Source organism: Ambystoma mexicanum, chromosome 6q, assembly GCF_040938575.1.
Source record: "Ambystoma mexicanum isolate Mex_15411 chromosome 6q, UKY_AmexF1_1, whole genome shotgun sequence".
Taxonomy (NCBI): Eukaryota; Metazoa; Chordata; class Amphibia; order Caudata; family Ambystomatidae; genus Ambystoma; species Ambystoma mexicanum.
In genome coordinates this window covers 1,195,778,583-1,195,801,750 of record NC_090937.1, presented here as the reverse complement: position 1 = coordinate 1,195,801,750, position 23,168 = coordinate 1,195,778,583, and the positions used below count along the sequence as shown (strand labels likewise).

At 48.4% G+C, this 23,168-nt stretch overlaps 1 protein-coding gene across 3 annotated transcripts in view; it reads right to left on the bottom strand.

The window, feature by feature from the left end:
* The window catches only part of ARAP2 (ArfGAP with RhoGAP domain, ankyrin repeat and PH domain 2), a 1,740,202-nt gene that overhangs the window by 1,469,832 nt on the left and 247,202 nt on the right, over positions 1-23,168 (bottom strand). For all 3 annotated transcript variants that reach the window (XM_069631830.1, XM_069631832.1, XM_069631831.1), the window contains one exon: positions 1,455-1,513. In XM_069631830.1, the coding sequence (XP_069487931.1) occupies positions 1,455-1,513 (59 nt within the window). The remainder of the gene's footprint in view (positions 1-1,454; positions 1,514-23,168) is intronic.

Sequence of the window (23,168 nt, the reverse complement as noted above, 5' to 3'; positions counted from 1 at the left end):
GTGTTTGAATGAGCGGTTGTGTGGGGTCGATTGAGTCTGCGTTGGCATTTGTCTTTGTCTATGCACACTGGGAGCACGCCAACAACCTGATTGTGAGTGCCCACACCATGAAAGGTATTGTCATCGTCATGAAATATTTACAGAGACATATTTTGGCATAGATAGTATAATCATGTCAACATATACATGTTATATCAGTAGCAGTATAGGTGTAATATGCAATAGCAACAAGATTAGATTCTAACATACTGTCACATAATGGCCCAGACCATGTGGCCAGGTCTTCTTAAAGGGGCGTTACTGGCTTTATGGGCAAAGTCAAGATGACTATTTTCTACATTTGTATTACTTTATTATATGGGTATGGCGAACATGAAAATTTCAAGCAAAATGAGCCTTTTTATAGTTTAAATTTCCACATCCTCAATGTAAGACTAAAATACCCAGTATTCAAAGTAACGAATCAAAGTAGATCTCCCCTTTGGATTTTAAGAATATATTATGAAGTCTCAAGGCACACAGTGAAAGAACATGCTTTTTTAAATCATCTCTGATAAGATTAGGTGGAGGTTGTGTGGGAGCCTTATGGGTGTATCTTATTGGGGTGCAATGATATCTGATATGTTTTAGCCTGTAAGATGTGTGCATGCCTGGTGGGCATGTCAAGGGAAGTGTTTGAGTAAAGAAGAGGAGAGTGGCATTGCTGTGGGGGAAGAGCAGCGAGGGTGCATGTTATGAAGCAGGGAATAGTTATGGGATTATAGATTATAGATTACAAAACAAGATATATACTGAAAACTTTGTAGTAGTATTCGAGATGGGTAATATAGCATAACAAAACTATAGCACTCAGTGATTAAAACTTTAGTTAAGAGACATATACATCGAACACATTCAACATAACAAAAGCCTTGAAATTCAATGGCATGCTTTTAGCTCAATTGGCATTGAGGTTTTGGTTTTGCACAACAAAACACCACAAATTCAACAGTTGTTGTAATCTACTGCCATCACATTTTAAACACCCTGTAACACAGTCCTTTAACACACTGATGACATCACAGAAGAGGTCAAAAAATAGCATCAGTCATAACATAACTTATGACATAAATGTAAGATAAAATAGATTACAATCCATTGAAAGAGAACCTGTAATAAGGGGATGTTCTCTATTGGTAACATTAGAAGTGTACTATGGCAGTCATTTACTTATTCAGTAGAATGCATTAGTCTGATGGTGATGAAGTTAACCATGGGGCACGCTAAGAAACTATTGTACATATGAACATAATCTTTGAAAGACAGCTGGGATCAAAAATGCATAACGGTTGATGTTTCAGTAAATAGCCCAGTTTAGCAAATACTGCACGCGTTACAATATTTCACACAACGATGCACTTATTTACACACACACAGACCATTTTCTTAACTGTTAACAACAATCTCTATCTTACCTCATAACATGCATCATCATCATCATCATCATCAGCGGGTGCATTTTCATCAGATGTTTCTGGCAAAATTTAAGAGAATAAAAATAAATATCATATGCTTTGATAAGTTTGTTGTAGTTCTAGATCTGCAGTGTGGCACGTGCACAACTACATGCATGCACACTAAGTAATACCAGCATTCTTATTTTATTTGATCAGTAACAAAATGCAGGTGTACTAAATAAAATGACCTGATTTCTGAAATGTTATCAACCAATGGTATTTATGTTTATTGCTTTGGTATAAAAGGTATCCTAGAAAGAAAAAGGACGGTTTATCTGTAGTCTAAAAATGCGTCAGCTACTCACATATGTACAGCTATTATGACAAGCCTAATTGCGTTTTTCGAAGGTCAAATCGAAGGTCAAACCCACATCAATATGTTGTGCCCTCTATTGTTAGACACTGTGGTTGGCAGAAAGTGTGGTTCAAAATGTACATAAATAACATAAACAAAGAGAAAACATCGCCAGCCCATGTTACAAGGAGCAGATCAGGATATGTTCGGAATATTTAAAGAACCTCATGAAATGAGACAGCGTTTCAATTCAGCACCAGCTAAAAGGAAGCGCTCTAAGGTATGGCACCTTGCATACTTTGCATAGTTGAGTTTCTCCTAGAACCCTCACTGTTGGAATTGGCTCTAGAAACGACAACTTAAAGGGCACAATTGACAGGGAAATATCTATTAGAGGTGTGTTCTAACACTTCTCCTTTTCATTCAAGAGAGCATTCTTGACTCAACCTGATTATCCTTTCCACAGCAAGCACATGTGCACAATTCTGAGAAGCATAAGCATTCCGGCGTGCCTCATAGCAAGAGCTTGGTGGAGGCTAGAGGGACGCGATCAGCTTTAAGTGCTCTGTTACAGCCATCTCACTAATGCTCGCCTTAAAGTATTTTTAAAGTGTTTTGTTTTGAATAAATCAGTTTTATAATGAAATGGACATTACAGTGAATCACAATAACGACTCACCCTACAGTAGGCGCTTAAAATCTGTCATGCATATTTGGACAGAGCGTTTGTAGACTAGAAAGCCATCATATGTCTAAATGCATACATTTACCAAATGTGATTCTTCTTTCACCATGCACAAACGGGAACTAGTTTATTCCAGACTATATTATTATTAAGGGAAATGGATGTGTATGGAGTGTGCGCTGGCACTCCACTCATGTGAACCAATGTCAAATTAGACTCTAATGACTCAGTATTCTTGTACCAAATGAAAATGCAATACCAACGATGTATTGAGAATGCCCCTGTTGGACTAAATGTTTAATTCAACATATTCAACATATAAAAGTCATATAAAAGTCATATGTGCGGCCCTCTTGGAAGCCAACACGTGTTTCAACATGCTTGGTTCTTTTTCAAGGCTGGGCCTATGTAACAAGAACAACAAAATAGATTGCTGCAAGTGGCTTCTATGTTCCAGCTTTCCGTGATTGTATTGATCCCATGTAGTCAGCCAAAACGATTTCTCTTGAAACAAAGTAAACCCTCACGGTTTTCCCGCCAGGCGTAGGCAAAAGTGTCTACTTCACCAATATCCAACGCTCTTAGATCGGTCTGAGACCCATATTAGATCCAATACTTGATGTGCTTAGATTAATCTCTTGTTGTAATCCTCGGCTGGTTAATCCCTACATAAACAGAATATGACAGCCCTTGGTTCATGCTTCGAGTCTCTGGCTTCAATGCCGTGTTACAAAGAGCTCAAGTATTGAATCTAATATGGGTCTCAGACCCATCATGTCAGGTACCAGGGTATTTTTTGGCTTGCTGATTGTACACACCTGAACATTAAATGCTGCCTGCCTTGTACTCGCCAGCCTGGGAATCACTCCCTCGTCTTTGCTGTTTCTGTGTGCAACCTCCCTTCTGATTGCTGCAGCCTTGAAATTCCTTTCCACTTTAGCCACTATGCAGTCACTCCAGATTTGAAGAATGTAACTATATTTGTTTCAATTAATCTCTGAGGCCCAGCTTGATTTCCAAGGCATGTGTTCTGCTGTGCTTTTAAAATGGCAATAGTTTTGTCATGTTTACTTCCTAACAGTGTAGTGACTCCCTCAACTGTTTCTGCTGGAACCTACCTCCTCACTATATTGGTGTGCACACTACTTGTGATCTATGCAATCTAGTTTTAGTTTCTTCACTAATGTCATGTGAACAAACTAATTGTGTAGCAGCAGCATTTCCGGGAGTGTTTAACGCTTGGTTTCACATGTTTCCCTTTCAACTGTGTCCTTCCTCACTGTATATTTTCACCTCTTCTGAGATACATGGGGGGGGGGCGGGTCTTCAACATGCTCCCTGGTCAATAACTGCATCACTACACTTCAGTCACAGTGAAATGGCCACTGCATCTTTTGTGGAATATGTTACTCTCTATTTAAACTTTGAAAGTAAATGTGATTTCATGGAATAAAAACTGGTTTTCTCCTTAACTAGAGAGTAACAGGTATGTGGCATCAAGCCGTTGCACGCAGGAAGTTAAAACTGTAAAGACAGTTTTAACTTCATTATCATGGAAAGCTGTCATTATCGTGTGACAGCTTTCCACACCATGGCAGAAAAGCAGGTTTCTCTGACAATTAACATCTGCAGCACAGCGTGCAGTAGAATAAACACCATGTGAAAATGGAACAGATGAGTAATAATATTGTGAGCTTCCCCTGCATTCAAACAATGGGAACAAAAGCAGCATGACCTGTTTAATGCTTTGCTCACACAGAACAGGCCAGCTTGAGTAATAGCCGTTCAGGCTTCCCGCACACAAACACAAATAGTGGATCAGGGCACCAGCAATGCAAGCTTTCATCAAGAAGAAGAGGTAGAGTGGATCGGTGCAAGGTAAAGCAAGCAAACAGATAAGAAATTAGCCCACCTGTAGAAACTACCTTCACATAGAATAGGTGCAACACAAGCTTTACGAGTGCACACTTCCCTCCTAAAATGGGAAAGGTATGGGATGTAACTCAGTAGATTCATCTATTGTCACATGAAATAGGAATGTTGTGGGTCTCTCTGAACAATACAAGATTCTTGCATATAAGTAGTAGGTCACAGCAGTAGAAGTTCCATTTACATAGAGAAGGAACTGCATGGATGGGACAGTGCAAGCATCCCCACAATGAACAGGTAAATGAAGGGTCTCAGAAATACAAGCTAGACTCACATAGAATGAGAACAGCATAGGCCTCAGCAGTCCATATTCCCATCAAAAAGAAATTGCACAGCAGAGTTAAGCGATACAAGCTCCCCTCACATAGAATAAGAATAGCATAACAGCAGTGGCACCACCACCCACACAGAACAGGAACAGCTAAATGCCTCTGCAGTGGAGGCTTTCCAGAGACAGAATTAATATAGCATTGATAGCAACTAGCTCAAATGCAATGACTAAATCTGATTCCAGAAACAGAACATCTCCACATAGTAGCTTTAATAAACTGTGATTAGAAGGAATTCAACCATAGAACAACATATGATGTGTGTACCATTTCTCAGCTACTGTACAGCTACTTCACCTCCTAAAGCATGTTGCATTAGGGGGTGTTCATATTACAGGAGGATAAGTCACTCAATATGCCTTTCATGTTTCCTCTACAAAGGTTTGCACATTTGATCTCGTCTGTATGCATTTACATTTTCAAGACACAATTACACAGTAAAGCAAACATGACTTGTATTATGTGTTTTGAGGTTTGATGGCAGAATTGTTTGTTGATGATTAATGACCGTCCTCATTTACTGGAACTAGTATTACGTAATGATATTTCTGTGTTCTGATACAATAGCTCAGAGAGGCAAGTGCCCAATGCTAAAATCTATATCTAATCTAATGGTCAAATGCTGGGTGGCCCGAGTTAGCCTTAAATCCTTCAGTCAGTGTGGTGGGGTATGGTGACCCAATGGCTGCGCCTCAGTAAAAAAAAGCTGCTATTGCACAATGATAGCAGCACATGGGTATGCAAGCTTTACCTGGTGTAGAATGTCAGTACTTTGGTGATTGAGGCTGCAAATGGCCTATGATGGTAACACCTGGTCATCCGAGGCTGTACCTTGTATATGATTAGTATAACTGGCATACAAAGATTAACATGGGCTCATCTCCCGATTTAGCATTTTATGACACCGTTTGGGCATATGTGTCTCTATGAGAATATGAGGATAGTGTCCCTGGTCAGTGATAGCTTTGGTGGGCTTGCCCTTGGCATATCATGACTAGATTTATGATATATTGAGAAACACCCTTGTTGAAAACAAGCAAACTTTTCTCTGCTTTAGTCTATTTGGAAACGCATAAATATTATTGTGTATACATTCTCTTTCGTTACCTATGGCATGCCAGTGAATTGACATCCCTGGTCCTAACACAATTCAGAAACGATCTAAGTGGGCTACTCTGGGGAACTTTATCTGTCAGTGAGATTTGAAGTTTGGTTCTCATTGGGGAGCATATTAGACCAAATCTCTTTACCATTCAAAATGTCCACTATAAATTACCTCCACACATTTACAAAGGACACTAAAAGAGCAGCTGTAGAGCTGTCCGCACTGTCACCTACTATACCCACCACGTCTCCTTGCTGTGGCAGGCTAAGTGGCGGCTCGGCGATCGCCCCTGCAGGCGTACACGGCTCAGGTCTCTTCCTCCTGTGGGGGCCGCCATGTTGGGGGAACTGCGTATGCTCGTGGGACCAGCGGCAGCCTACTGTGCATGCGCGGCGGAGATGGCTTGGTCCATGGTAATGGCAACACCACAGTATTTAGCCAGGGGCGAACACTGCAGCCAGAGCATTGCAACCTTTCTCTAGGGGGAAACACTGATGAGCTCTGCTCAGTCCTACCTGCCTTAGCTTTTGCCTTGCCCTTGCCTTACTTGGAATTCTGCCTAGGAATACGTACTAGCTGGCCAGTCTGGTACACTCTCCTCTTCCTTTCCTCGCTCAGATTCCAGCACTTCAGTATCCTTTTCTCCTGCTTTTCTCCTGCATTTCTGGCTTCCCACATACAGTGCTACTCACTGCCTGGTACCAAGTGAATTGTGGGAAGTCCTCTTATGTGATGCCGGGGACCCGCTTCCTATCCCTCACTGGTTGCCATTTTCTGGTTAGGGGTTAGGAGGTGGATTTCCACATCACACTAGCCACAGGACCGGATGGATGCCACCTTCTAGCCATATCCTCAACCGCCAGCAACATTAACACACAGATATTCAGGAGGGGGGCTCACCTTGACAGATTGCGATGCCTGACCGATTCTGAACCAGACATGGCGGCCATACAGGAATTAAGGGAAGAACTTCGAGTCCTGCGTACTGAATTCACCTTCCTGCCCCCTGAAAATGCTGCCTTACGTGGAGCCCTTACTTTATCAGCCTCAATGGCATATACCGAGAATCTAGTAGGACAATCCAGCATAATGAAATATGATGGAGACCCACAGAAGTTGACTGAGTTCTGCAATCATTGCACCATGCAATGTATACTCGACCAACGTATTTCACTACGGATAAAGCCAAGATTGGTTACATCATCAGCCATCTGACTGGAACCACCCTGGCCTGGGCTGTCCCTTATGTCTCCGGACAGAGTCCGCTGTTGGACTGTTTTTGCAGAGTTCAAAAAGGCCAATTTTTGACGTCTTCAAATCACCCAACAAGGCATCCTCGGCACAAAACCAGCTCTTGGAGCGCCATCAAGGGTCCCAGGGCGTCATTACTCACATGTGAAGGTTCAGACAGTTAGCAACCGAATCCTAATGGCCCGATGTGACGCAGATCACCCTGTTTTGGATAGGCTTACATGAAGAGTATAAAGAGTTCGGAAAACTAAATGGCCTGCACCTGGATGGGAAGCAGAGAGTGTGCCCAAACCCAATAGAGAATGTCTTCCTAGGACAACCGGATCCTTGACGCCTCCTAAATCCTTTTTAATTCTTAAGGTACGATTGACCTTGGGCGTTAAATCAACTGAAACTATACTGGTTCCAGCTCTCCTGATTCCTTTGTTACCTTGTCTGCTACTTTGTTATGGACACCGTTATGACTGTGGTGTCAGAGGAATTGCCACTTTTTATGAGGATCATCCATTTGATTCTTTAAGCATGGCAGAAGTAAGGATGTATCTAGATTCTATATCCTTTGCCCCTCCGAACAAAGAGTCTAGTAGACAGGACTCTCTAGACCAGAAGATTGTTAATACTGTAGCTATTTCGCACTCCTCGCATTCATAAATTGTTCTGTTAGGAAACAAAAACAGGCAACTGACGATAGATACTCAAATCGTGCCTCAGAAGAAGCAGACTCAAACATAAATAACAAACCCAACAGAACAAGCTTTGAAACTCCTTCATCAGACATTGCATCTATAGAAGACTCAATAAGAAGCCAACGACCGGACAGAGATGCCCACACAATTAGAAGAATCTATGACTTCGAAAACACCTTTTTAGAAACAGAATCTACAGAATACTCAATGAACTCAAACTCATAACAATTAACGAACTATGGATTTATGTGGTCATTGTGCTCGTGGAACACCAGAGGAAATCTACATCTATTCACGGACACAGCCGCTGAACTAGAGCAATACCAATTCATATGCCTCCAAGAAACCTGGCTCAGCGATCCACCGGCATGCAATGGTTTTATCACATTCCTAAACCTAGCTATTGTACAAAAACAAGGAAGACCTGCTTCAGGCTTACTCACCTTAATCAAGATAAACCCTCACAGCACAGCAATACTCTCCGAGAACATAAACCCTTGGACTCAACTGACCACAATAATATGTACAAAAAACCAGCAAAAGCGAGAAGACAAAAACAATTCAACAATCCTAATCCTAAACCTCTATTGGAACCCACTAGCAATATCAACAGATACGTTCCTGGACGGAGTTTTCATCTCAATCGATGAGGCCACAACTAAATACCCGTCATCGGAAATAATAATATGTGGCGATCTGAACATCAAGTTATATGATAAGAACGGTGGCCTCTTAAAGCACTCAGATTTATCGGCAAACGCAAAGAGATGGATAAAAGAAACCACAATATGCAACCTACTCCTTCTAAGTCAAGGGAACACTTCGAAATCCTATACACCAACATGGAGCAGAGGTTCATCCCATGCAATCATCGATTATATATTTCTATCTGAAAAACTTCACCAATGAGTCACAAACGTGCAGACGATATTAACAGACAGGAGCGACCACAATCAACTTACTGCCCACTCTGAAGCGACACTGGAAAAAATAGAGTCAGCATTACCATCTCCTCTATTAGAACTAAACGGAACAACAACAAGACTGAGAATCCCACAAGCATCCTTAGCCTCATTACCGGAAAAATTCCTACAGGCAAGTCTGACAAATGCTCTAAAAATCGACTACGAATGGATCCTAATTCCGTTCCGACAAACCAGTAAAAATCGCCCGCAGAAAGACCATCGACATTCCTACAACCAAGAAATTGCCGAAAGGAAAAAAGCCTTAAACCGAACAATAAGACAGTTAAAGAAAACTCCAGCTCTCGATACCTCAAACCAGATTAAAATTCTGAAAAACAACCATCGAAACTGGACTAAATCACAAAAAAATCTCATTCAGCAAGCAGATGCAGAAAACATATTGAAAATCCACAAATCCCACAATACAAAAGAACTTTGGAACTTACTCAATGACAATCAACAAAAACAGCACAAGCTTACAGCTAATGTAACCCAAGAAAAATGGATAATGCACTTTACTACCATTTACGCACCACGAGAAACAGATCAACAGAATACACAGCCCACAACAGACCCAACATGGAAAGTACACGCAGAATTTGAAGATTTCATCCTCCTGATTAACAAACTCAATACTTCTAGAGCACCAGGCCCAGATGGACTATCCAATGCCATAATCAAAGAAGATCCTAACGCTTGGGCAAACCTCCTATGCCACATCACAAAACTGATCAATAAACTGCACAGAATACCAAACTCCTGGAGAACAGCAGTAATTGTACCAATCCACAAACAAGGCCCTAGAGAAGACCCCCAAAACTTCCGACCGATCGCTCTGCTCGATCCGCTAGGAAAACTATTTGCAGCAGTACTTCTAAACCAACTCACCGCGTGGGCCATAAAAAACAATAAATTCTCGACCAGACAAACAGGATTCACGGCCAATGTTGGAACAAACCTCAACCTGATATTACTACAAGTAATTAAACATGAAGCTATCAACTCCAACTCGACAATCTACGCAGCATTTATTGACCTAAAAATAGCTTTTGACGCAATCTCACGCGAAAAACTATGGTCGAAACTTAGAACATGGAACTGTCCACCTGATATCCTAGAACCGATTATTCTGCTGTATTCAAAAACCACGATAAAAGTTAGATTGTCGAGACAAGGAGCTACAACATCTGCCATACCAACAGAAAATGGACTCAAACAAGGCTGTCCTCTCGCAGCGACACTCTACAACTTGTTCACTGCTGATATCGAAGAACATCTAAAATCACATAAAACCAATCCCCCCAAAATCAACTCGATCCCAGTCCCAGTCATGGCATACGCCGATGACATTGTGTTACTAGACAAAACACTGACTGGGTTACAAACGACACTGGCAGACCTAAGCCATTACATGAAAAAAACCAAACTAACGATCAATACGGAAAAAACAAAGACAATGGGCCTCATTACGACCCTTGCGGAAATGGAAAAATGATGGCGGAAATGCAATACCGCCATCGAACACCGCTCGTTGCGATCATGACCCGTCACCGTAAAGTACGATGCCATTAGCGACACCGCAGTGAACGGCAACGCTAACTGCACCAAGTACGCGCACGCGCGCCTTGCAAAACCGGAATCACCGCCATGGCGCAACGGTACGCGAATTCTGACCCTAGCGGACATGTACTGAACGCCATCAAGCACGTCGTAAAGTACCATTCCGCCATGGCGAGAAATACGGCAACGCGAACCAACCGTAAATGGCCCACTGAGTGCCTGTACTCCACTCCCTGGCCTCATTGCACAACTCCTGGCAGGCGCAATGTACTCACACTATGCAACCAGTGAAATCCACTATTCACCCATGCATGCCAACGTAGAAAAGCATGCAGGGGCTCAAAGCGCCCCGTGAGTGGGCATCCATGTACGGCATGTCACCATAGCCGTACTGACGCAGCACAGGCATGTGAAGGTACAACACATCAAAATGAAAATCAAGAACACATGACACAAAACAACAGTAGTCCCCCATCGCTTGCCACCAGCGCAAGGCAACATCCACAACAGCATCCTGAGGGGGATTGCACCAGCCCTGTACTCATGCCAGTAAACAAACCAACCATCAGCAGAAGCATGTACCACACAAGTTGGCAGAGTGACTGAGCAGCCAGGCTCATTCCAAGAGGGGCCGATGGGAGCTGCAGGGCACAGATGGCATCAATACAGAAGCTATTCCAATGGACATGACCCCAGTCCCCCTCCAACAAACGCACGCAAACACAGTCACCTGTGACCAGCCACATTCTGAACAACCCATCATTCCACCAATCGACCTGGCTGACAGGCACCAGTCGGCCAAAAGCCAATCCCCCGCCCCTGAACAGCACATCATGTAAACAGACACAATGGCAGCCTCTATCCGTGACCATACTGTGCTACGTAGGCAAACGCGGCCAGTACTGTACCACACAACTCAACTCAGAAGGCGGAACACAAAGCAGATCATCACGCAATACATACCGCCACAAAGCGAAAATCGCCACATCACCTGCAAAGAACAACGCAACACGACAAATATCGGAATACAATTTAAATGCACATCCAAATGACAAAGGCCCCACATCAATTTGCAAAATCCCACCAAAACAACCATCATCACCGAGGGCTGCATCTGCAATAATTGACCGGCTTCCACTTGTGTGACGCCCTGTACCATCATGGCACACAGGGCTTACATCAACGTTCCAAAAGGCAACATGGAAGCGGCAAGAACCGCAGGTCCGTCCCATGAGGCAGGCACTAGTCGAGCTGAAAGGCCGAAATGTTGCACCTAGCCACCAGTACAGCGTAAGGGCATGTGGCCCATTGGCGATCGTCCCATATGATCGAAATGGTGCTCCACTGATTCACCCGAAGCTGCAGGAGTCGAGAGTAAAAACCATCTGGAGGAGTGGCGTAGAGATGGCATCTGCAATAGGGCAGGAGATACCTGTCACCCAAAAGAAACACAAATCAACCGATTGCATTACGGGTCTCATGATGCATTACAATCTTCATTCAACACACCAAATCCACACCCATATGCATGCTAGCCCACTCCAAAGGAATATACACACCCCTAATCCAGTATCGAATCACAACGAAACCAATCGAACTAAATACACCATTGGCAACGTCGGTTACTGTGCATGCGTCCGTCAAGATAGAACCCATGACATGGGATTAGTAACGTGCCTAGACACAAGTGTATGAAGGCGCGTCGAGCCAGGGAGGATCCGACAAGGGCAGAGAGACGTATGTCCCACTATGGCAGCCTTGCATCACATAACGCAGGGGAAGGGGAGTGAACCAAAAAACCCATGTACATGGCAGACCCTAAACGGAATCATCAGTCCATGCATCCACACATCATTCCCTCATCCCGCAATGAAAACGCATGAATATTCACTCACATAATATGTGAAACTTCCATCGCGTCTGTGCGTAATGCAGTCCGCAAAAACCACTGTGCCCCTGGCCGGATCAGTAGTGTTGTGAAGCAAGATGGATTTGGGAACGTCCTGCCTCATCGTCCACTACGCTATTGCGCATCCCCTTCAATTCATATCATTCATTGCCTGCTCGTTATGGGCCATGTCCCAAGGACATTCTACAATAGAACGTTACATTTCCAGCCAGACCTGTGGGCGTATCCTCGCCGCTACTTCAAAACCCAAAATGCTGGCCTTCGAATTCCTCACTTGCAACATTACGTCGAAAAGGCTTCTGTGAACGCTTGCATTCACAATTACATCAATGTAGTGCGGCTGTGTGTCATGATGCTAACTGGCTGCAATCACAAATGGGACGCCACGCCCGTCGGTGAAGTACGTTACTGTGCTGCATGAGGGTCGGCCATCGATCGAGCCCTACATACCACTGACTCTTCACAGGTATGTAAGCGGCTGCAATCATAGCATGTGTAACAATGGGAGCATAGCATGAAAATCAGTCAAAGTACATCACACTGCCATCGGGATTTGACACATGATTCAAATCCCAAGATGCCATGCGGCCAAATGCAGCCTTACGTGCGGGCCGTGCTCGACCAGAAGGGATTGCATCTGCCACAGATTCATTCAATCAGCACAGGTGGAGGCCATACAGGCCGACAGCACATATATTGCAGACCCAAACCCCTCCCACAACCACTCCCACTCCAAAATGCTACCGGCAGGACTAGCGATGTTGGGCCTGGGGTACCAGATAGCACTGCAAGTGCTACAACTACAAGAAGACGACGAACAACAACAGGTACAACAACCGGGCGCACAGGGGAGACGGAGGAGGAGGAGGAGGAGGAGGGCAAGGCAGGGTCAGCAAGGCCCACAAGCACTGCCACTACCACCACGCAGGCGGCCCGCAATCCCACGCCTCCGAGCCGATCCGTTCAACCTCACTGCTGAGCAGATCCACACCCTCTACCGTTTGGACCGGGACACCATAATCGCCATTGTGGAGATGACACATGCTGACCTCGTGAGCATGATAGATAGCCCAACCGCCATCCCACCCCTACTGAAGGTGGTGTCTGCACTCCACTTCCTGGCCACAGGCACCTACCAGCACACAGTGGGACAGTTGCATGGCATTTCACAGCCACTGTTCTCACGGACACTCTTCCAAGTGCACGATGCCCTCCTGAAGCACGCCGACGACCACATCACACTACCACGCACGTACCAGGAGATTACCAACGCTAAAGTGGGATTCCATGCACTTGGCGGCATCCCGGGTTGCATTGGTGCCATCGACTGCACCCATGTTGAATTGGTTGTCCCACATGCCATGGAGGTCCAGTACCGCAACCGGAAACAATTTCATTCAATCAATGTGCAAATGGTGTGTGACTCCAACAAGATATTTACGCATTGTTGTGCCAGATTTCCAGGATCTACCCATGATTCTATGGTCCTGAGGAACACAAGAATACCACGCTACATGGAGCGACACGCAGGGCACAGATCCTGGCTACTCGGTGAGTCTCATTCCATGCATGACATCGTGGCCCATTTGATGCGTCAATGACCTTGCAGGGGGGGGGGGGCTACTTAGCACTATCATTCCACTGACACCCTTTATTCGTCTCATACAGGTGATGCCGGGTATCCACTGAAGAGATGGCTCCTTACACCAATCCGGAACCCACAGAACGAGCATGAGGAGGACTACAACCATGCCCACTCACGTACCCGTGTGGTCATTGAACAGGCATTCGGCCTACTGAAGGCTCGTTTCCGCAGCCTCAGCAGGTCTGGCGGGGCACTCATATACAGCCATGAGAAGGTTTCTAAGATGGTCATGGCATGTGTCATGCTGCACAACATGTGCATACGTAGGAATGTGCCCATGCCCCCTGACGCTGTACTGCATGCACCTGAAGATGATGATGATGATGAGGGTGGGGATGTGGAGGCACCTCAAGGAGTCCATGAGGCACAGGATGCACGTGCAATCCGACAGAGCATCATAGATGCATGCTTCTAGCAACCACGCATGGTGCCTATTACACGGAAAGGGGACCTGTGGCACTGTGTGTGTGTAGTACAGGCACATTGTGGACTGTACGCCTATGAAGGCCTCGTACGCAAATATCAATGTCCACACATGTCATTGGATGATAATGAGGTGCTGTATTGTTGATGTGATTTGATTTATACACCCTATGGACCCGCCACCCAGTGAAGCCCAACACACCCCCTCCACCCTACTACCTCCCCCCCCAACACCAGTGTCCAAATATGCATGCTGTCCGTGGGTAGACGCTATTGCAAGCCCCCTCTACGGGTATCAGGGGCACCCCTGCCCGTGGAGCGCAGGTTCCTGCCAGATCTGCGTTGGGGGCTGCCCTGGACGGAACTTGCCACGGATGAGGTCTCTGCCTGCTCGCGTCCATGCATGTCTCTGAGGGTTTGTGAGAGCTCCGAGAGCACACGGCGCACAGCAGCAAGTTCAGCACAGACGTCTTTGGACGTCGCATGCAGTTCCCCCCTCAGGCTCTCGGTGCTTTTCTCCATTTGTGCTCTCAGGCTCTCGGTGCTTCTCTCCATTTCTCCCCTGAGGCTCTCACTACTTTTCTCTATTTGTGCCCTGAGTGTCTCGGTGGATGTTTCCATGGCTGCCCTGGAACCCCCGCATTCATTTGCATGGTCCTTGAGTAGCGTGGACGCTTCCTGCTGTTGCTCGATCAGCAGGTCGAGGGACTGTTGCCTCTGCTGGGCCATGGACATTTGCGGTGGTGTGACAGGGGGGCTGCTCAACACATGTTGCCTTGGCACAGGACTTGTGGGGGTTGGCCTGTCGTCGTCTTCAGGGTGCCCCTGCGTGGTTTCGTCATGGTGTAGGGGATGGAACATGCAGGGGGATTGGGAAAGGTCATGGATGGTACCTACGTCGCCAGCACTGTTTTCCGTGTCGGAGCATGCTGGCATGACAGCTGTGTCACCTATGGTGCTGCTACCACCAGAGGCAGTGCCATCAGATACGTTCTTTGGGGGGACCTGTGGTGCTGGGGTTGTGGACTTGCTGGCTGCTGGGGTGCCTGTTGCAGTCCCCTCCAGTGTGCTGCCACTTGATTCCTGCTGCTGCCGTGTCTTGATCCTTGCACCTGAGGTGGAGGCTCTTGGGACGTTGGTCCTGGCCCTCTTTGCAGGCGTGCTGGTAGGGGTGTCCTGCAGCTCGTCGTTGGTATCGGACCCTGTGGTGGAGTAAAGAGGGGCGAGCGTTAGTTATGGGTCTGTCGGATTTGGAATGGCAACGTATCAAATGCATTGGGGTGGTACATGAGGCTGATTTGGGACTGGGCCTTGGAGGTGGTCTCATTTTCGTGTGGATTGAGGATGCATTCATTTGGCTGCCTGCAGTTAGGGGGTGCATGCTGCACATGTAGGGGTTGTTTATGGCTTCTTGATTGATTTGTTTGTTCATTCTGACTTTTAGAGGGCGCTGTCAGGGCTAAGTATGTATTGCACTATGGGGTCACATGGTACTGCACATGTTCGTGGTTTGTGGATTTCGCATTGTTTCTCTTGGCCAACCTACCTGATTCTCCGGATGTCGGCACTCCTTTCTCCATCCCTCCGACTCCCTCTATGCTCTCCATTCCTATGGTGGAGGCGCAGATTTCCTCCCAGGGGGTCAACTTGATGGGCGACTCTGAACCCCCCCCGGTAGCTGTGGCGATGTTCCTGTTCGCAGAAAGTATGCTGCGTACGCGGATCCGCAGGTCGTCCCACCGCTTGCGACATTGCTGTGGCGTGCGGGGTGTTGTCCCCACCGCACTTACGCGCTGTGCCACCAGGACCCATATGGCCTTCTTGTTGGCAAGGGCCGTCCTGGTCATTTGACTGGAGAAGACGACGGCGGAATTTTCCTGTAGGGTCTCGGTGAGCACGGTCAGTTCCTCTCGGGAGAAGTGTACCTGCCGCTTGCGGTCACACGCTTTCTTGGCTACCTTTCCCATATTTATTTTTTTAACTGGGGTTGCTAACGGGTTGGGATGTGTGTCAGGGTCGGATTTTTTATGGTTGTGTTGGGATTCGGATTTTATAGTTGTGCGGCGTGCTGTTTCCCGTTCCGGCCACATGCTTTTACTTCCGTTTCCGTATATTTACGGTGGCCGTAATTTGCGGTGCACGCTCGTTACGGTGACCGCTCATTACGGTGACCGCTTAGATGGGTGGCGGTATTGCACCTGGTGCAGCGTACGGCGGCGGTAAGGGCCGTTTTGGGGTCATTTCCGCCATCGCAGCCTTTCGGATTCCGCCATGGCGTAATGCTCGTGCCCGATGGGTCGTGATTGGCCGCACTTTGCTCCTTCGTGCTATGGCGGAAACGCTATTTACGCTGTTGCGGTCCGGTCAGTCAATTTCCGCCAGGGTCGTAATGAGGGCCAATGACTCTCACCAAACCACTAAAAAAAAGAACAAACCAGCGTATCTTTACGATCAACAATGTCGAAATAGGGGGCGTGGCCAGCGAGCACGGGATGAGGACGTGATTCCTCGGAGCTCCCGCGGCCGTCAGCCAAATCCTGGAAATATCCTGTAATTTGGGCACCACAACGGCGGAAACTATATCCTGGCGCAGCGGAGCCTTGGGCGCTCGGGTCGTCATAATACCGACCCGAACCGCAGCTCCAGTCGGGAGCAATTGGTCCGAGAAGCCCGAGACGCCGGCAACGGACAAGATGGCCGCCGGAACGGCGACCTAGAAGAGGACGCATAATACGGCGCCAACTGCAGGAGGCAGACACCCTGCCCCGCTGGGGCCTGGAGCAGCCGCGCAAAACCATAGCGGAGAACGGAGAGCGGAGGGGAGAGACGAGCTCGTGGACTCCTGCCGGGCGGAACGAATCGTACGAGCGGGAGCCGCCTGCGACTGGGAAGGTAGGCGGTCCCCACTGCTGGCGGCCACACCATGCCGTGTGCTTCCGAGCGCACACGAATCCGACCCCCCGCAGCCCCCGCGGATGCGTTTGACCGCCGGAGCGGCAGACGAGAAGAGGACGCGTTGCACGGCGCCAACAGAGGAAGGCAGACACCCTGCCCAGCTGAGGGCGAAGGGGGGACACGAACCCGTGGAGCTGCCCGCAAGTGAGAAGGTAGACGGCCCCGCTCCTAGAGACCACATCCTCCTGTGTGTTTTCGGGCGTGCATGGGCCCGGCCCCCGCGGGAGCGCTGTCTCGCCGGAGTCAGACCTGACTCCGTACCCCGCCCCGCGTGATAGAGCTGGTGGAAGTCTGAGACCCTGGGGATCGGATTTGAGAGAGCGGCACTGAGGCGCCGGAGACGACGCACCAAGCCAATGTAGTGTCCATCATTAAACACTACATGAGTAGCGACTGGAGTGCATGCATACCTGAGGTGACCTGAGGCTTGGTGCTTGGGACGCAATCTGTAGACTGACCTCTTAGCAATGCCACAACGAGAGATCAACAACCAAGCACACAGTGCGGCAATAGAGGAGTAGAGGCAAACCAACCCACCCATCAACCGTTGGGCGCCAACATACCCTACCAGCTCCGGAACGGGGTGCCGCACCTACCCGCCCTACAAACAGCCTTAAGAAGCATACGTCGCAAAGCCTTATAAACAGTGCGTGAGTGGGGCCGACCTCCCGAGGTCCACTAGATACCTTCAGATATGGGTAAGGATAAGGCAAGAGGCACGACAACGCAGAGCAAAATAGAGCAGTATGCGACCCCCGCCCAAGCCCTCCCGCCGGAGCAACCCGGTACTACCGCAACACCAGAAACAGAGGAGAACATTTCGCTGAAGGATGTCATGAACGCCATAGCAAGTTCGAGAACCTCCATGGAAAAGAAGATGGATGGCATCAGCGCAGATGTGTCATTATTACGCCACGACCTCCAAAAACTCACAGCCCGTACCGGAGAAGCCGAGGGTCGAATATCTGAAACAGAGGACAGTTTAAGGACGATGAACCAGCAAATGTCAGGAGCGCTAGCTCGCCTCAAAGCATTGGAAGAAAGGGTGGAAGAGGGGGAGGGTAGAGCGAGACGAAACAACATTCGGATCCTCGGTCTGCCGGAGAAAACGGAAGGAGCAAGCATGGAACTGTTTCTAGAGCAATGGCTCGCAGACATCTTTGCCCCCAAGACCTTGTCGAACTTCTTTTCAATTGAAAGGGCCCACCGAATGCCAACTGGCAGGCAAATCCCAGGTGCCCCACCCGGCACAGTGATTGCGAAACTTCTGAACTATAGAGACCGAGACGCAATACTCCAAATGGCCAGAGCCAAGGGCACTATAACGTTCAACGGCTCCAGGATAGGTTTCTTCCCGGATTTCACTAGAGAAGTGCAAAGAGCTAGACAATCCTTTGGCCCTCTCAAAAAACGTCTCCAGACCCTCAACGTAAAATACGGACTCCTATTCCCGGCGCAGCTGAAGATATACTTTAATGAAACAACTGTGCACTTCACGGACCCAGCGGAGGCATGGAGTTGGGCGGCAAGACACCTGGAGGGTGACTGGAGGCCAGACGAAAGACAGGGTAACGGTAGGAATCGCCCGAGGCGAGACAGGGCACCTCCTGAACCCCCGCAGCACCAACCCCAGGCACAGCCAAACAGGGACAATGACTGAAATGGAGAATAAGGTACCCACTCGCAGTTACGCTTTGAGTCCTGGCGCCATGTTATTAGCCCATGCTAACAGCAAATTAACTGTGAACCCAATGTCTGTGTAACTGACGGCCCGGTCCACGCAACCCCCACGGCCGGAACAGGGCAACTTAAGACTAAGTAGTGTTATACCACTTGAGGAATAGTCCTAGGTTGATGAGTTGACTGTCCCCTGACAGTCGGTTGTATTTGTATGTTCGGGCGACAGGTCCTTCAAGTTGGGGTGGAGTATAGGGTGGGGGATGAAAGGGAAAGTTTTAATGTTGTTTTGTTAGTTCGAATTCATAGCATGTCCAACCACAGACCTAAAAACAGTCCGCTGTACATTACACCCTGCTGTACTGTGTATTGGAACCATATTCCCAACAGACACACTAAGGGGAGGCAGCTCTCCCGACCCAGATATCCTGCGTGTCCTCTAACGGAAAGCTCTAGATGACACACCCACAAACACACCCACCCCCACCCGATCGCCCCAGGTCCCTTAAGCTGCTCAGTTGGAATGTGAACGGAATGGGCTCTGGGATTAAAAGACGTCTGATTAAACAGCTGTTGAATAGGCACTCTCCCGACTTGGCCCTCCTATCAGAGACGCACCTAGCGGGAACACACTGCACCCTTTTTCAGAGAACAAATTACAGGACCGCATTCCATGCAGGGTACACGATGGGATCCAGGGGCACCCTTATTCTTATACACAAAAGGCTCCCGTTCTCCCCACAGGTGGTGGAATTGGACCCACGGGGTCGCTATGTACTCATTCTAGGTTCACTCTGGGGCGAAACGCTGGCCATTGTGTCAATATACTCCCCACCCGGACTGGGCCAGGGACTCTTGGAGGACGTCACCGCTCTCCTGGGGACGCACCACCCAGATCGATGGGTCCTGGGGGGAGACTTTAACGACGTCATGTGCAATACTATGGATCGTACCCATCTTAGAGGGCGTAACCCGGATGCTCCCACGAAACTCTCCAACTTTGTGTCCGCCTTGGGCCTCCGAGATGTGTGGCGCGAATTACATCCCCAGGGTAGAGGCTACTCGTTCCACTCGGGAGCACATGGCTCCCTCTCTAGACTTGATTACCTCCTGGTCCCGAACACAGACCTACACAGGGCAATATCCGCTGAATACCTCCCTCGTGGAATCTCGGACCACTCCCCCCTATTGATTGAAATACGAACGCACTTTGTAACTCCCCCTAGAACGTGGAGGCTAAACAGCTACCACCTTGGCTTCCCAGAGTTGGTAGACCGCCTTACGGAGCTGTCCGATGAATACTTTGACATAAATATACCAGCAGTGGATGACCCGGTGGTGGTGTGGGAGGCTTATAAAACGGTGTTGCGTGGGGAAATCATCTCCTGGGTGGCAAACAAAAAGCGGGAGAGACTCCAAAAGATAGTAGAGGCGGAGGCTGAAATGGTCCAGGCCGAAAGCACGCACATTCTTGACCCCACCCCGCAGACTCAAAGGTCCCTCAAACAAACCACAGAAACCCTCAGAAATATCATGCTAGATAATGCCAGGCAGGCTCACTGGGACACCAGAGCGAGGATATATGAACTGGGAGACAAGGCGGGCAAGATGCTGGCCTGGCTGGAGAGGAGGGAGGAGGGGAGACGTCATGTCAGGGAGATTGTTGCCCCAAATGGTGTTGGGTATCAGACGGATGCTGAAATAGCAGAAGCATTTGCCCAGTTCTACGCGGAACTCTACCGAGCCCCGACAGCACCTTTCGACCCGACCCTACTAGATGAGATTACACTCCCAGCACTGACACCACAACAACGGGAGGAGCTAGATTCGGATCTCGCTGAATCCGAGATAGCCGAAGCCCTAGCGCAACTCCAAACAGGGAAAACACCGGGCCCCAATGGTTTCCCGGCCGAGACCTGGCAAAAACTTGGAGGGAATAAAATGGTGACCCCCCTATACAGGATGTTTCTTGGTGCCCGCGACCAGGGCACCCTCCCACCTGACCTATGTAAAGCCACTATTGTGGTCATTCCCAAACCCGATAAGCCCCCGGAGCAGTGCGCCTCTTATCGGCCTATCTCGTTAATTAACAGCGAAGCCAAGGTTCTTGTGAAGCTCCTTGCCAACCGGCTGCAATCAGTGATCCATACCTTGATCCACCCGGATAAATGTGGCTTTATGCCACACAAATTAACGCGTATGAACCTGCGCCGGCTCCATCTGGCGCTGGAGCGGGCCCCGATCATTGACACCCCTCTCGCCCTACTGGCAGTAGATTTTGAAAAGGCCTTCGACTCGGTTAGGTGGGACTGCCTTTGGGAGGTCATGAGGCGTATGGGGTTCGGGGACAGTTTCCTGAAATGGGTGAAATTACTCTACACTAACACTCGAGCGGAGGTCAGAGTGAATGGTTGGTCGTCCCGGTCCTTCCCATTGGGAAAGGGCACGAGACAGGGGTGTCCCCTTTCTCCCCTTCTCTTTGCCCTGGCAATTGAACCTCTAGCCCTTTGGCTTCGACAAGACGCCGCATGGACGGGGTTCGGATGGCCTGAAGGGCATGAGGACCGTGTCTCCTTGTATGCAGATGACCTCCTGATTTACCTGGGAGACCCAGCTCGGTCCTGCCCCAAGGTGACGCAGATGCTTACCCGTTTTGGTGTCCTTAGTGGGCTTAAAATCAATTGGGGAAAATCAGTTCTTTTCCCGGTGAAAGGCAACGTGCAGGCTGACCCTCGGGAATGCCCGTACCGAACAGAACCGCAAGGTTTTCGATACTTGGGGATCTGGGTGACCACAAACCTGAGTGAATACACACTACGCAATTTTCAACCGGTCCTTGACCGTTTCGTTAATGACGCCCACCACTGGAGACTTCTTCCTCTTACGCCCATGGGAAGAGCCGCACTCTTTAAGATGATAACTCTCCCAAGGTTTCTCTATGTCTTACAAAATGCCCCACTAAGGATCCCAGACTCCGACTTTAGGCGGGTTGAATCCCTTTTTCGGGAACTAATATGGGGGGGTGGTCAACCGAGGATAGCGCTCACTACGCTCCAAAGATCGGTCTGGGAGGGTGGGATAGGAGCTCCGCGCCTCCAAACATATTATTGGGCCGCACAGCTGGCAGTAGTCAACGACCTGCTTCATGGAGATAGGGAGCTCCCCCACATCAAGGCCGAGGTTGCAGCCATGCACGATACCGACCCGTGGCAACTGCTATACCAAACTCTTCCGAGACCCCTCCCACCAACGACCATGGTTCATACTATTGTGGTTTGGAAACAGGCGCATAGATTCGTTGGGTGGGAAAATAGTGTAACTGTGGCACAACCCTTGTGGAGAAATTGTAACCTGCCCGAGATAAAGAAGCTTCAACCATGGCCTCGATGGGTAAGGGCTGGAATTCTGAGGGTTGGGGACATTCTTGAGGAGAGGGATATAGCCTCGTTTGAAACTATCCAGCAAAAATCCCAACTCCCGGATACTGAGCGATACCACTATGTACAGCTGGCCCACGCCCTAAGAAACCACATACCTGCAGGCACCAATATCCCGGATTACACACCAATAGAACGTAATATGTTACCAGCTCTTATCCCCACCAAATGCACCTCCATCCTATACAATGCTATTACATCCTTTGCTACGCCGGAACTCACGACCCTGAAAACTAAATGGGAGGCGGATGTGGGGGTGATGGATCCAGAAGACTGGATCCAAGTACTAATGCACCCACGGGAGGTGGCCATTTCTTCCAGGATTCGGCTGGTTCAATTAAAGATCCTGCACAGGGTCTATTACCTCAGGACGATACTATATAGATGGGAAAGAGCCTTGAACCCGAACTGTCTCCGTTGTGGGGATGAGGAGGGGACCTTCTTCCACACCCTGTGGGCATGCCCCCAAATCCGCACCTTCTGGAATGAATGCTGTACTGTACTCGGCAATGTCTTGGCGTGCCGCATACCACTAGACCCGAAGATTCTCATTTTGGGGGCTCCGGTTGAGATTGAACTTACTAAATGGGGCAAGCTGCTCCTGAACACAGCAGCGGGACTGATGAAGCGCAACATAGCGCAGAAATGCGGAGCCCCGGAGTCCCCAACGATGGAGCAATGGGCAACAGATATGAACATTTGTGCCACCATAGAGCACCGAGTATATACCGCCAGAGGATGCCCTACTAAGGCGGACAAGATATGGGGGAGGTGGGAGGAGATTGGTCCCTAGAACCGGCTGGACCCGGTCGTATGCAGTA